The 13738-nt window shown below is 44.0% G+C and overlaps 1 protein-coding gene and 1 non-coding gene across 2 annotated transcripts in view; both read right to left on the reverse strand.

Annotated features, from left to right (window-relative positions):
- The window catches only part of LOC146798514 (NF-kappa-B inhibitor epsilon-like), a 105696-nt gene that overhangs the window by 14066 nt on the left and 77892 nt on the right, over nt 1-13738 (reverse strand). Inside the window, exon 4 of the mRNA XM_085625807.1 lies at nt 114-202. Coding sequence (XP_085481933.1) covers nt 114-202 — 89 coding nt within the window. The remainder of the gene's footprint in view (nt 1-113; nt 203-13738) is intronic.
- LOC146798515 (small nucleolar RNA SNORA84) lies at nt 4614-4746 on the reverse strand. Its single transcript, XR_014969326.1, has one exon. It is a non-coding gene; the product is annotated as a small nucleolar RNA SNORA84 (small nucleolar RNA).

Genomic DNA, 13738 nt, shown 5'->3' on the forward strand with positions numbered 1-13738 from the left:
TGCCATCGTCAGGGCCGTATTATTTCAGAGCCCCTTTCAGCCCTGGGTATCACCTCTGAATACACCATTAGTGTCTCTGCCGCTTTTGTTTAACTATCAAAGTCCTGTCTCACCTGAGCGTTGATGTCAGCCCCAAGGGCGAGCAAGTACTGCAGGATTCCCCAGTGCTGGTGCAGAACTGCCTGGTGCAAGCATGTCAGGCCTGAAAAACAAAATAAGTTCTTTAGTACCTCCTCAGTCACCAATGACCAAAACTTGGCGTAAGGGTTGAGGGGAGGAGTAGAAGAGAAATAGCTCAGTCTGTAACAGTTACCCTTCCGAGATTCACAACCTGGAGCAGCCCTTTCCATCCTGGATGTCACACCCACCACATTTGTAAATGTCTTCACACTGTGGCAAAGATTTGCCCTTTAATAATAATCCGCATTCTAAAGAGTTGGAAGAATACTATGAAGTTGGTCACCGACCAGAGAATCTGAGTCACTATTTAAATAAATATGTAATAGCCTCCGCTATCTGTGAATTGGGGATGTGGGTTGGGCAGCAATAGTGTCCGGGTAGAGAAAAATTGCTATAAGGATGTAATGTCCTCATCTACAGGACAGGATCTTTTTCCTAGCCATATGGTTAGAATTGAATACTAAGCAGTAACCAAACGGAAAGTAGGAAAAATCAGGATCTTAATAGCTAATAAAAAACATTAGATGGTTTCATTCCTTTCCGGAAGATTAGAATTTAAGGGGAAACTATTTTAGAAGGCATGTTTGGATGTCCATGTGGCTGTCGTGCAGATCTAAATGATGTAAATGTTTCCTAAAAACACTGCTACTATAGCCCTAATCCTTGTAGAATGAGGTCACTTGGTAAAGAACTATTTGACATTTTATTACAAAATCAACTCCGATCTTGTATGCTTACCTACTAATTGCCATATATTACGTGCTCTGCGAGGCACAATAAGTCACCTTGGGCCAGATGTATGACCCTTTCATTTAGCACCTCGCAATTTGCGACACATTGCAAGTCGCAAATTGCGAGGCGCTAAATGAAATGTACAACAGTGTGTTTACGCTGTCTTGCGATTCCCAATGGGGTCGCAAGTTGCGAGGCTCATTAATATTAATGAGCCTCTCGCAGTTTGCGAGCCCATTGTGAATGCCAGCCCTCCCAGGGATGGTGGCCTGCTGGGCTCAGCAGACCACAATGTCTGGGACTGCTTTTTAATATGGCAGCTTTTTTTTTTTCTAAATGCAGCCCCTTTTCTTTAAAGGAAAATGTGATGCATTTAAAAAAAAAAACTGCCTGCCCTTAAGAAAATATTTCGCATGCATTTCCAAAGGGGAAGAGGTCCCTTGGGGACCCCTTCTTATTTGCAAATGTATTACCACCTACTTGAAGTAGGTGGTAATTGCAAGTGTTTTGTGACCGCAATTGCGCTCGCAAAACATTAGTACATTGTTTTGAGACTCGCTACTTGGAAGGGAACACCCCTTCCAACTAACGAGTCGCAAAACCTATTTAGCGAGTTGCAAAAAAATTGTGACTCGCTAAATAGGCTATGTTCATGGCCCAATATGTTTTTGCATGCGCAAACGGGTTTGTAAAACCCGTTTGCACATGCAAAAACAACTCGTACATCTGGCCCCTTGAGTCTCTAAGGTTTTACATATTCACGTAAGTGTGGAGCACTAGCGTGACACATAGGGTCAGGAACATGCAAAAACATAACATCTCTCAGCATGCTATCAATTAGCCAAGAAAGTTAATAGTTCATGAACTCCGTTTAGTGAACTGTTGGGGTTAGACATGGTTACGTGAAGGAAACTCAATTCATAATATGTATCCTTTGGCCAAACCCAAGTAGACAGATGAAAGCCATGCATAATTGTATTATTTTGACTTAGACCTTCACCTACTCTATTAGTTGAATACTTTATCATCGGGTCTCATCCTGGTCCCTAGAAACAAGGACGGGCTCAACATCAGTTTAGATAGCCCTTCTTTGGGAGGTAGCTATAAGAAAAAAACAAGCATTGGCATAGCCAATAGGTCTCGCTTTTGGGACCTTATAAGTATTTAGTTATGCAGCAAAATATCCTTGGTGCAACAACATCACCTGTTGCATGGCTAAACACTTATAAGGTCCCAAAGGCGAGACCTATTGGCTATGCCACTGCTTGTTACTTATGTTTCACAATAACGATTATCAGAACGCCGAGGAGCGCTAAAAATCCAAATGCCCTTCGAGGCCTTATACATGAGAAGTAGGCGCTAGGCAACTGCACATAGCAGAACATGTGCACATATTTCAATAGCAATGCATGCCACGCTTGTTGTATCATTACTCTGTAATGTGCATAGGTCTGCATGCATTCATTACCATTAATATGTTTACCAGGCTGGGTGTGTGTGCAATCATTTCAGGAATGTGCACATATATTAAAGATGTATGTCGGCAGCGGGATCGTAGACAGCCGTGTGCAGAGTAATGCAGATTGAGTGAGATGTGTTGCCTTTTGTCTAGATGGATATATGATGTCACCTTAAAGGATGGCGCCCTAATAAACACAGACCGGTGAGTGGTGAGGTCACATGCAGCCAGAACAAAAATCCCTAACCCAGCCATAACAACAGCAACAAAAAAAAAAGTGATGGGGCAGTCACTGTGGTAACTTTTGTTCAATAATTAACTTCTTCTGAAAAAAAGGGCATGGTTTTACCTCGCTAGGCCAGTTGGTAGCACGCCCCAATATACTTGTTAGGTGGGGATGAAAGAAATGTACTGTACGTGTTTAAGCGACGCCCTTAATTACACAGGCCACGGTCCTTTTAGAGACCTAGTGCTGTAACCAAGTCATGTGAAATGTATTAAAGATGTACTTTAACAACTAATGGCGTGAATGTTTACAGCGTGTGCGCTTTATTTACTGATTGGTGATTTTACATTTTAAACAACGCATGTGGGCAAATCGCAAACATGAAGAAACGCCTGCTCTGCTGGACGTCAGATGGCTGAAATTAATAACAACTGCGTGTTAAATGTAAAGTAGTGGTCTATTGGCCCAGTTTAAAGCAAACTCGCTTCAGCCCAGAGTGAAAATAGAGGCCACTGGTGAGGAGACGGTTAAGAATCAGGACTAAATATGAAGTAATATTAACGTTTAGGTTCGAGTTAAAGATTTTAAACCAAACAAAATGCTAACAATACTTAACGGTGTTGGAATTGCACTATGGAATGCGAAATAATTCAGATTTTGTTGCCCACGGTGGTACAAAGAGCCGCAAACTCCGATTCTGCCATTTTATATTTACCATAAGGTGCGATCCTCGCCTCCGTGTCCTTAATAGAATTGAAAATTCTTGGCGCGAATGCTAGCTAATTTTTTAATCAGTTTCATGCGTCTCCCCAAGCTGAGCTTTTAACGGATGTCATTTGTTTATAATGTTAGGGCTTTCGGGTCGCGCATAACTCAATCCCGCAGGAAAACATATTGTCAGAATCTTCTAGGATTGTGTACCGCTGATAATATGTACGGCGCCCTAAGATTGGAGCGCTGGGCCACTCAGCCAGTCGTAGGGCGCCGATGATTGGTTGTGTAGTTCGCACGTGGACAGATCCGCCTTTTTACAAATCGGAGGGTGCAGTGAGTCTGCCCTAGATTAAAGCAGTGGGTTAGTTATACCATGTCTCTGGCTGGGTTATGATGCCGGCTGTTCTATATAAGGGGGGTGCGAAGAGAGTGGGGCTGCGCGCAGTAGGGCTCCAGGTAATGCAAGCAGATGTAATGTTTATTGGCCATGAAGCCTCTCAAGGGAGGCTGCACACTGTTTGGAACCCGCTGTTGGTGTTTATTGTTGAAATTCTTTTTACGCTCTTAATGGGAAATGAGCTGCCGAGAAGAGTCAGGCGCGCTAAAAGTAAAAAAAATAAAGCATTAGCCGCGCGGGACATATGGGGGCCACATGATCAACACTGCACGGAAAAATGTAAAGGGCAGAGAAGCACAGCGAGAGAGCAACATGGACACAGTGAGCAACATGGACACAGTGAGAGCAACATGGACACAGTAAGCACTGCAGACACATGAGAAGACAGGGCACCACGGAGATGGCCAGGAAGCAACACTGATAACCAGTAACACAGCAAGGCAGAGAAACAGATTGGGGGGCACAGACCAGAGGAGGGGTGCAAGAGCTGAGTAGACAGAAAAACAACAAACTCGGGTTAGCATGAAGTATCATTCGAGACCAATTCTAGTCTAATAATGGAGTGGCAGGGGAACCTGGGAGTGACGATCTCAAGAAAAGGGAAAGGATTCAACTTAAAACATGTTGAAATCTCGCCCAAGGAGAGTCATCACGGGAGGTCATTGCCCATGTCCAAGGCTCAACACTGAGGCAGCACTGAGGTAGGTAGCAACCAATGGATGAGGGTCAATTTCCTATAGCTCAGAAAGAATTACTAATGTGACATGGCTTAGTAGCTACAGGAGCTTCATTGAAGGACGAGCAAATGAAAAACTACCGGCGTGTCAGTTTGTGCCCCTACACCAGTGAGAATTCTCCAAGCTACGTCAGCCACAAGTACAATAGCAGTCATTAAGAAATCGGGTTCATGAGAAGAGTGTAACTATGGAGGCTGCAGAATAACGACAGACACCATGCATAAAATCATAGCATTACTGTTGGCCCATTTTTTAAACCTGAAGTGCTGCACAAATAAACAGTCTTCAGAAACCACTGGGCACGAAGTTACCAATAACATTGCTAATTGAAATGATGTGTATATATAATAAAAACAGAAGGTCTTTAAACAAGACAGTAAAAGCAGCACATACTGAAGCGGAGTGACCAGCACAAAGTGCCAGAGTGAAAGAGGGCACACCGTTGGGGGCAAGGTGTACGTACATATTACGAAGGGCAATAGCCAGATTAAAGCTAGAATCTTTGGGTGCACAGCATGAGCATCCGCGCCCTTTGTACATCACTTTTAGTAAGGACATTGGGAAGAGCAGGCGAATGGCAGCATGGAAATCCAAAAGGAGACAAAAAACACCCGATTTGAACCTTTCCATCAGTAAGACAATGGGACAAATTTCTAGACAGTAAGTTCAAAAGTTAAGCTGTGGCACAATACCATTTTTAAATGTCTGGAGGCCAAGACTAAAATGGTACAAAATAACCCATATGCTAAACCACAAATTCCGGCTATTAAATACACCTAACTAATGCGTTCTGAAAAAACAAGCCAGCGGAGGTCTGGTGTAAAAAAACATTGGCGGCGCGGCCGTGAAAGTGACACGGCCGCGAAAGTGAAAGTGATCGCGATGCACTTGATGACCCGTGATGGAGGAAAGACAGATGGCGGCTGCACGCTTGCACTCGCGCGTAACCGCAAGCTTGAGGCCAGCAAAAGCCTGTGGTAACCCTTTCAAAACCCACTTACTAAATGTCTCGCAGAGCAGCGCATGCGCTGGCTCAGGCGAGACCTAAAAACATAAGGGCTACCCTGAGATCCCTTTATTTTGGGTGTCCCTGCTATTGTTAACAAGCATTGAAAATGCAATAGGTCTCGCTTTTGATTAAGTTAAAGCCATTTGCTTTGCTAATGGTATTGTATTCTAGCTTTACATTATTTAGTGTATATTTGTGATATGTGCATATATTTGCTCTCCCCTCGCCCCTTTCGTCTGCCTCATGCTATTGTAATCCTCACTATACGAAATTAACACATACTATTCTTCTTTTCATTCACCTCCCAACTCTGAAACACTGCTCTTTTCCTAACGCTATGCTTTAAACTACTACACATCTAACAAAACAATTCTAACTACATACAGCTACAACATATAAATATACACTAAATATTGCAAAGCTAGAATACAATACCATTAGCAAAGCAAATGGCTTTAACTTAATCAAAGGCGAGACCTACAGCATTTTCAATGCTTGTTAAGTAAGGATACTGCTGAAAGGGCCCCGCCGGCTGAGAGCTTCGATTTCTGCTCCTGATTCCATCTGTCTGTTTCAGAAGGCCTGAAGCATAAGTGAGGCAAAGACGTTCATTAACTCTTGGTCAGGCATTCTCCAAGATGAGGGTACAGGCCAGTCTGCCAATAACTGCCAAGGTTTCAGATGGCTATATGTGACATTTTCACAATTTCATTGTAATTATGGGTCAGTCACCGCAGTTGTTTGCACCAGTTTTAAAATCTTACAGTTTTTCTCGGTCTGATTCATTTCTGACATTTGTATGTTTCCCTTTCTTCATTGTTTGATGTTTTTGCTTGCAAGAAAGTGTCACTCTTACTCGTCGAAATGTCACTCATAATTGCATTTAAATTTTGAAAATGTCACTCATAGCAATCTAAAACCTTGGCAGCTATGGGTGCACTCACACTTGCACAACATCAGACACTCATGGACAGACTACTGGCCACACAGAAATGATTATAAACACGTACACGGAATCTACGTGTGGGGCACAAACATGCAGACATGGCGATTTTAAGCCACCTCGTAACACACGGGGAGAATAAAGGAGTGTCTGACCCACTGTGGGCGAGAGAAGCGCATGTTCCAAGGAGATATGTGTGTTTTTAGACAGACGGTGACAGGCATATGCAGATTTAGAGATAAAGTGAGAGGCACTATACGTTGCCACACAGTGATTGCGAAATGCGCGCGGAGACATGCACCCACGCGCGAACAGGGTGACACACCGAGGGAAGGTGTATGTGGCGGGAAGGACTCTTATTCTGACACTACTTTACTCTTTCCAAATGAGGGTCTGGAAAAACTGAGCAGGCAAGCTTGGCTCCCAAATCACAGCATTCCCACTGACACAAAGCCGGCATAGGAGAGAGAGAGAAAGACAGAAGCAAGAGCGGGGCGAAGAGACCGCGAAGAATGAGGAAACAGAGGCACGGGAAGTGAGTGCGGAAAGAAGAGCAAAGAGAAATCAAAGTATGTGGAGAAAGAGAGAAGGGGAGAGCGAGAGGGGGAGATATGGGAAAGAAAGAGACAGCAGCAAGATGGACCGAGGAGAATGGAGAGAGAAGTGGGGATCGAGAGAAAAGGGAAGACGGGCAGCGAAACAGCAAAGAAAGAGAGGGGGAGGAGAGAGGGAATAGAACAGAGAGCAAAAGAAAGAGAGGGAGGCGGAGGAGCAACACAGACCAAAGGACACATAGGCACACAACGAAACAAATAAAGGAGAAAGAAAGTGCAAGGGAAGACAATGAGCGTTGGAAAGTACCGAGAGACTGCAAAAGAAATAGCGCAATATTCAATGGAGAGAAAAAAGAGGGAAGAGGATGGAGAGGAAAGATGACAAAGAGAGTGTCATAGAAGTGTGGGGCAGAAAGGGTGAAAAGGACACCCAAAAGAAGGAGAGACTGACAGAAAGAGTTAGAAAGAAGAGGACTAGCGAGAAATGAAGAGAACACGTGAGAAGAGAGAAAGAGACGAGGAAGGAGAGTGGAGGGAGACAGCATGATGGGGGAGGGAAAGAAATAGGTGTGAGTAACAGAAAGATGAGAAGAGGAGAGGGACAGAAAGTGAGAGGAACAGAGAGAGAAAAGGAGAATGATAGCAAGCGATGAAAGTAACAGAGAGAGAAAGAATAGGAGACAGGGAGGGGGTTAAGTGTGCAGATGCCTCGCCTGACCCATGCAGGGTAAGCAGCTGCCGAGCTCCTGTTACGAGGCTGCGCTCCCATCTGTGAAGGCAGGCAACAGGTGGGGGAGGGACGGGTGACATTTCATCGGGAGGGGGTGCGCAGTTAGCAGGGGGATTGTGAAAGCAGGCAATGAGCCCCTGTTTGTGTTCACATTCCTGAGCAGTGTAGTCTGTACACAAAAACACAAGTAGAAGCATACTAGGGCACATTTAACACTACAAACACACGTGCGGCAGGCAGCTGCCGAGCGCCCTGTTACGAGGCTGCGCTCCCGGCTGTGAAGGCAGGCGAGAGGTGGGGGAGGGACGGGTGACATTTCCTCGGGAGGGGGTGCGCAGTTAGCAGGGGGATTGTGAAAGCAGGGAATGAGCCCCTGTTTGTGATCACATTCCTGAACAGTGTAGTCTGTATACAAAAACACAAGTAGAAGCATACTAGGGCACATTTAACACTACCAACACACGTGCAGAACATCTCACACGTCATCACTGCTCCTCCACACACAGGCTGGAGGACACTGAACTCTACCAACACGTACGACAGGCACCGACAGATAGAATCAGTCTCTCTTTGTCTCACACACACACGGACAAACACATGAACAGTTAATCACCACTGTGACACACACAGACTGAGGTACGGTCCTCAGACACGCCGAACCCCAAAAGTTCTCTCACACACACACACACACACACACACACACACGTCACGGCAAACCAAGGCCTGTTTTTAAAGTTGAAATGGAAGGCCAGATATTTTGTCGTCGAGCTCTGGACCTTCGCCGCTGACAACAATTTATACCCAGCTAAGGATTTTACAGTAGGAAAAGTCACAGAGACTGTAAACTTCAAGACGGATAGAATCCTATTGCAGCAACACACCCTATAAACAGCAGTGATTAGAGAGGAGCACTTGAAAAGCCTCGTTGTTCCGTCAATGCCTTTACTTGCTGCAGAAAAGCAGCTGTACTCTGCGTAATCAGGCACAAGCGATATTTGATTAAGTAGCGGTATTTAAGTGCTATGGAGAACAGAAACTTAGGCGCGAATATTTAACGGAGCGTGGGCATCCGGTATAAAATAAATAAATAAATGGAGCACGGTGTCCCTAAAGTGGGCGCCGAGTTCCGATATAATGTAAAAAATAATAAATAAAAAGCGTGCGTGCCGCGCTCTGATGTAAAGTAAAAATTAATAAATAACAAGCCGGATTGACACTAAATAAACAGCGTGCGCCGCGCTCCAGCCGGAATGAATAAAAAAAAGTCCTCACCCTCTAATTAAAGGAGATAGTAACACGCCGCAAGTAAAGCATCCAGTCCCGGTGGGCGGGGCTAAAAGTGGACAGGGTGGTAACCAGGAGGGACTAAAAAGCCCCACTTACAATGTGAAGCCAGCGTTTAGCATGGAGGATGATGCAAGCCAATAGAAACAGGGGGCGGAGCCTACACTGAACTTCTGAAACCATATTGATTTCAAGAAGCCCTTGCATGGCGAGAGCAGCGCATGCCAGGCGAGACCTAAAAAGTAAATATGAAGATGCTTTTGGGTATAAATGTCCATCCATCTTTATTGTTGTCAACATGTTTCAGCCGTTTCCCCGAGTCCTCTATGGGTACACAGCTTTAATTAGGACAAAGGTTTACCCCAAACATTTTCTTACTGTCCTATCCAAACTAGTCTAGTGTACTCATAGGAATTAGGAAGAATTTCTATATTTTAAGCATGAATGATTACTTAGCATGGAACACACAGGCACCTGACAGAGTCTGTAAATCACATAAAAACACGCTTAGTCTAAATAACACTCCAAAAATGACCTTCAACACCTTGTTGTGTGTCTTTCAAACAAGGAGGAGTCAGGTAATGCAGTCATTAAAAACAAACAAGAACACCACACAATACCTGTAAAATAACAAAGATGGTGGCACACACATACTTCAAAGAAAAGTTATAAAATAGCTTCATCCTTCGCTCTAAGTATGTCTCACTCTACGTTCATAGAGTCAAAATCGTTCAGGAATGGGCAGTTATATGCCTCAGTTGTCACACACTGTGAAGTAAATAAGATAATAAATACATTTGTCAGGTGTTTTATCAGATGGGAAAGGTGTCTCTGTCTCTCCATACACCACAAAACGCTTCAATTTACTTCATCAGGGGTGCTGTGTCATCTTACCGCCGACAACTCTCGTACCGATTCCCGACTGTATGTTAATCGCGTTTGGCTGGCTCCATCAAATATAGGAGGCACCCAACATTATAACGTGCGTGCATTTGTAGTTACACCTCGTGTTGCTTTGATGCTTGTGTTCTGCTCATGTATTCATAGGAAGTGTAGTCTAGTCATATTGCGCTTCCACTGGTACTATGTTTCTTTCTCACTAAGAGGAAATGCTCTCAAGTTACAACGCATGGAGCTTATTTTATTTCTTCAAAGAGTACATTGACATTACTATGTTAGACCTTATGAAGACCACAATGTCACTAAATGTTTCTATCAGTATATCATTCATTGCTTAGTTAATCAGTGTGACCTAATTTATTCACAGATTTATTGAAAATTTGTATTACAATTTGATGTTTCATTATGCTTGTTCTATTATGATTATACATTTATAAGTGAATAAAGAAATCAATCAATGTATTAACGGGTAAACTGCAGAGTGTACCCTGAATTATGTGCTGGGTCATTGCTGGCAGAGGATATGAACCTATCACATTGTCCCAATAAGCTATACATAGACTTGCTTTGTCAACTTCTCTAATTTTCAGAGCCAATCAATGATAGACTCCTCATCCCTAATTTTTTGAGAAGCGGATCTGCATGCAGAGGTGCATGTGGGAATGGATACATGCAGGCGGCCATCCTAAGCAAAGGTTTCTAATCCAGAGGCCTTGGTAGTAAACTAAATCCACTGATATAACCTCTGCCAAAGATCACCTCTAGAAAAGCTCCAGGAGTTCACGGTACGTTGCTAGAAACTCTGGCGCAAGGCATCAATCCATTCATATGTTAAAGCAACAAGTACATTGATTAGGCAGATGCAGCCCAGATGAGCCTACCATGAAAAAACATGAATGTCTTCATTCCTTACGTCACTCCTCCCACTGGCAGACATGCTGTAAATGATCACCTAATTGTGGTCCAATCGAAGCACTATGAAATTGTCTCGAAAAATGTGAATGATGAAAGTTCCACTGTAAGAGTGTAATGTTTGTGGGCTTCAATATGAACTGAAGACAGTGACTTGGTACCACAGGCTCCAGTTGTTTCTCTTGCCTCTGTACCAAGTGTCTTGGGATGGGCACTGGACTGAATCCTATGGCTGAACTGAGCCACTAACTAGCACTGGGTTCTCTGACGAGTTTGCTGCAGGTATGGTTTGCCATCTTTTACCATGACACTGTCGCTGCCATCTTTCCAGATACTGAAGCTAGTATGATGGTTTGTGGCGAGGCCTCTTGGTAAAGGAACTGTTGTAGTGTGTTGTTGGTTAATTTGTTTGCTTTAAGTTGGTAAAGCTCCAGGAGAGCTAGATTCAAGCTAGGTTTTCAGGATCCTCTCACAAGATACATTTAAATGCAACATATAACAGAAACCATTCACAAAGTGAGTGGTGAATCTGAAATGGAGACATGGATTCGGCCCTCAAGGACCTAAGATGGGCGTAACCCAACCTATTTACTCAACTATTATTTTCTTTTTTCATACAATGAATCAATTTATCTGTCTGTGCTTTGACTGAGAAGTGAAAAAATTACGAATTCAAACTACCTGTCGTACTATATGGGTAAAACAAACAGAGAGTGCGACCCAAGGCACTGGAGGTGCAAAGCTCGCATCTCCGCTAGTCAACTCTGCAGTTTCTGCGGGATATTTGCATTACAGTATTTGCATGAAGTGATAGCCTCTTCCAGTTAAGCTCCATCACCTTATTGGTGTCTTCCTTGACCATCTTTTTCTCGCACTCGAAACAACAGTACAGTTTGCTGCCCTTAATTCGAGGACGCTGAAGACACATATTTTTTGGGCAGCTAGCCAAGCAACCTGATCTCCCCAACAGTTTTAGGTTATGTGTATGTGTATGGGAGGGTAGCTGGTCACAGGAAATGGCCCAGCTTCTGACAGTAGATGCAAAAATTAGATTTTCGTAAGATAATATGAGATGTTCTCCTGGGGGCTTGTGTTCCTTCTCCTGGCATGACTGAGGCAGGAGTCGGAAAAAGAGCCATGAAAGGTCCAGGACAGTTGAAGCCATAGGATAAGTGCCACAGTGTGCGAAGATAAAGACACCAAAGTCTTGAATAGGAATAAAGTGAGGAAAATAAGCAGCCTTAACTAACAACATGTTTGATAAACAGTGGCTCGTTAACACAAAGCCTTTGCTGTTAGTGTAAGCACTCCAAGAAAATAGAGAGTGAGATGCAAGCTCAGCTCACAATAATAACAGCGGTTCTAATATTTAAAATGTAGCAATTTGTGGGTATTTATAATGCACCCAGAATAGTCCTTTATCCTATGCAAATAAATGCAGAACAATGAAAGCAAGATTGGTGATCTTATTTTAGAAGCAAAAATATTTGCAACCTGGATAGAAACGAACAAAGGTTGCAGACAGTTTTGCTACACATATTGTGTAATTTGTTTGCTTCTAAAATGAACTTCACACCACAAGTATTTGCAAATCAAACAAGCATTGGCAAACTCAATAGGTTTCGCTTATGCAAGATCTACTGGCTTCGTAAATGGGTTTTTAAAATTTTAGTTTTACATGTTGCACGGCAGTGCACGTTTTTCTCTACTTAACCCCTTCAGTGCCCATGACGAGCTGGACTCGTCATGGGCTGCGGTGGCGCTGTGCCCATGACGAGTCCAGCTCGTCATGAACTCCGCCCGCTAATGCAAGGCGCGGCACTGGGCGGGGAAAGGGGCGGGCATGCAAGGGGTTAAAGCATATTGTACAGCAGCCCGTTGTGCTGTGCAACACGCACAAAAAACAGACTAGGCAAAGAGGTGTGGGGAGCAGAGGGATAAGAGCAGGAGGCAAGATGTAGGGTAAGGAACAAGAGAGAGAGAGGGTAGGGAGAAGGGACAGATGGTTAGGGAGAAGGGAAGAGACAAAGGGGTAGGGTAGGGAGTAAGAGGTAGAGGAGCAATAAACTAGGGAACAGGAAATAAAGGGGGGTGGAAGAGGCAGAATGATAGAACACAGAAAAAAGAGGGGTATGAAGCGAGACAGTGGGATAAAGGGTAGAGAGAGGGGCAGAGTAATAAGAGACAGAGTGGTAGGTAGCCCGAGAGAGAGAGATGCTGGGAGCAAGAGACAGAGGAGAAGGGAGCTAGGGAACAGTAAATAAAGGTGTAAGAGCATAGAGGAAATGGCAAAGGGGTAAGAGACAGATGGGTGGACAGTAAGAGACAGAGGTCAGGATCAAGACACAGATGGGAATCACAAAAAGTTGATGCATGGGATCAAGAGGCAGAGGTTTAGGGACCAGGGGAGGGGGGCACGGAGTAGGAGGTTGAGGATTACAGATAGAGGGGAAGAGTAGAGAGCAACAGACAGGAGTAGCGAGAGACAGTAGTACGAGCAAATGTCCAATGGGAAGATGCAGAGGGGCAAGGTGGAGTGCAAGAGACAGAGGGGTATGGAGCAGGAGAGGGACATGAGTCAACAGACCGCAGAGTATGGAGTAAGAGATGGTGGGGTAGGGATCAGGAGACTTCAGTCCATCAACAAGATTGGAATTTTGATGGCTCAATACATCCACAGCAGCAGTCTGTGTTTGACCTCATGTTGGAACCCCAACGGGTCCACTCAATCCTTCCAAGGGCGACAAAATGACTACCACCAAATTGAGTAACAATGAATATCTATTATTTCAGCACCAAGATGATAAAAAAATATTTCGCATAAAAATGAATGGATGTCCAAGCACAAGAAAACAGTTTTGTAATCACTAAAATAAGTCAATTTAAATATGTGAATAGTTCACACCCTAGGCAACACCTGCGGCACATGGGTGTGAATAAAAGGCAACTCTCTACACTTTA

This window comes from Triturus cristatus, chromosome 9, assembly GCF_964204655.1.
Source record: "Triturus cristatus chromosome 9, aTriCri1.1, whole genome shotgun sequence".
NCBI classification, from domain to species: Eukaryota; Metazoa; Chordata; class Amphibia; order Caudata; family Salamandridae; genus Triturus; species Triturus cristatus.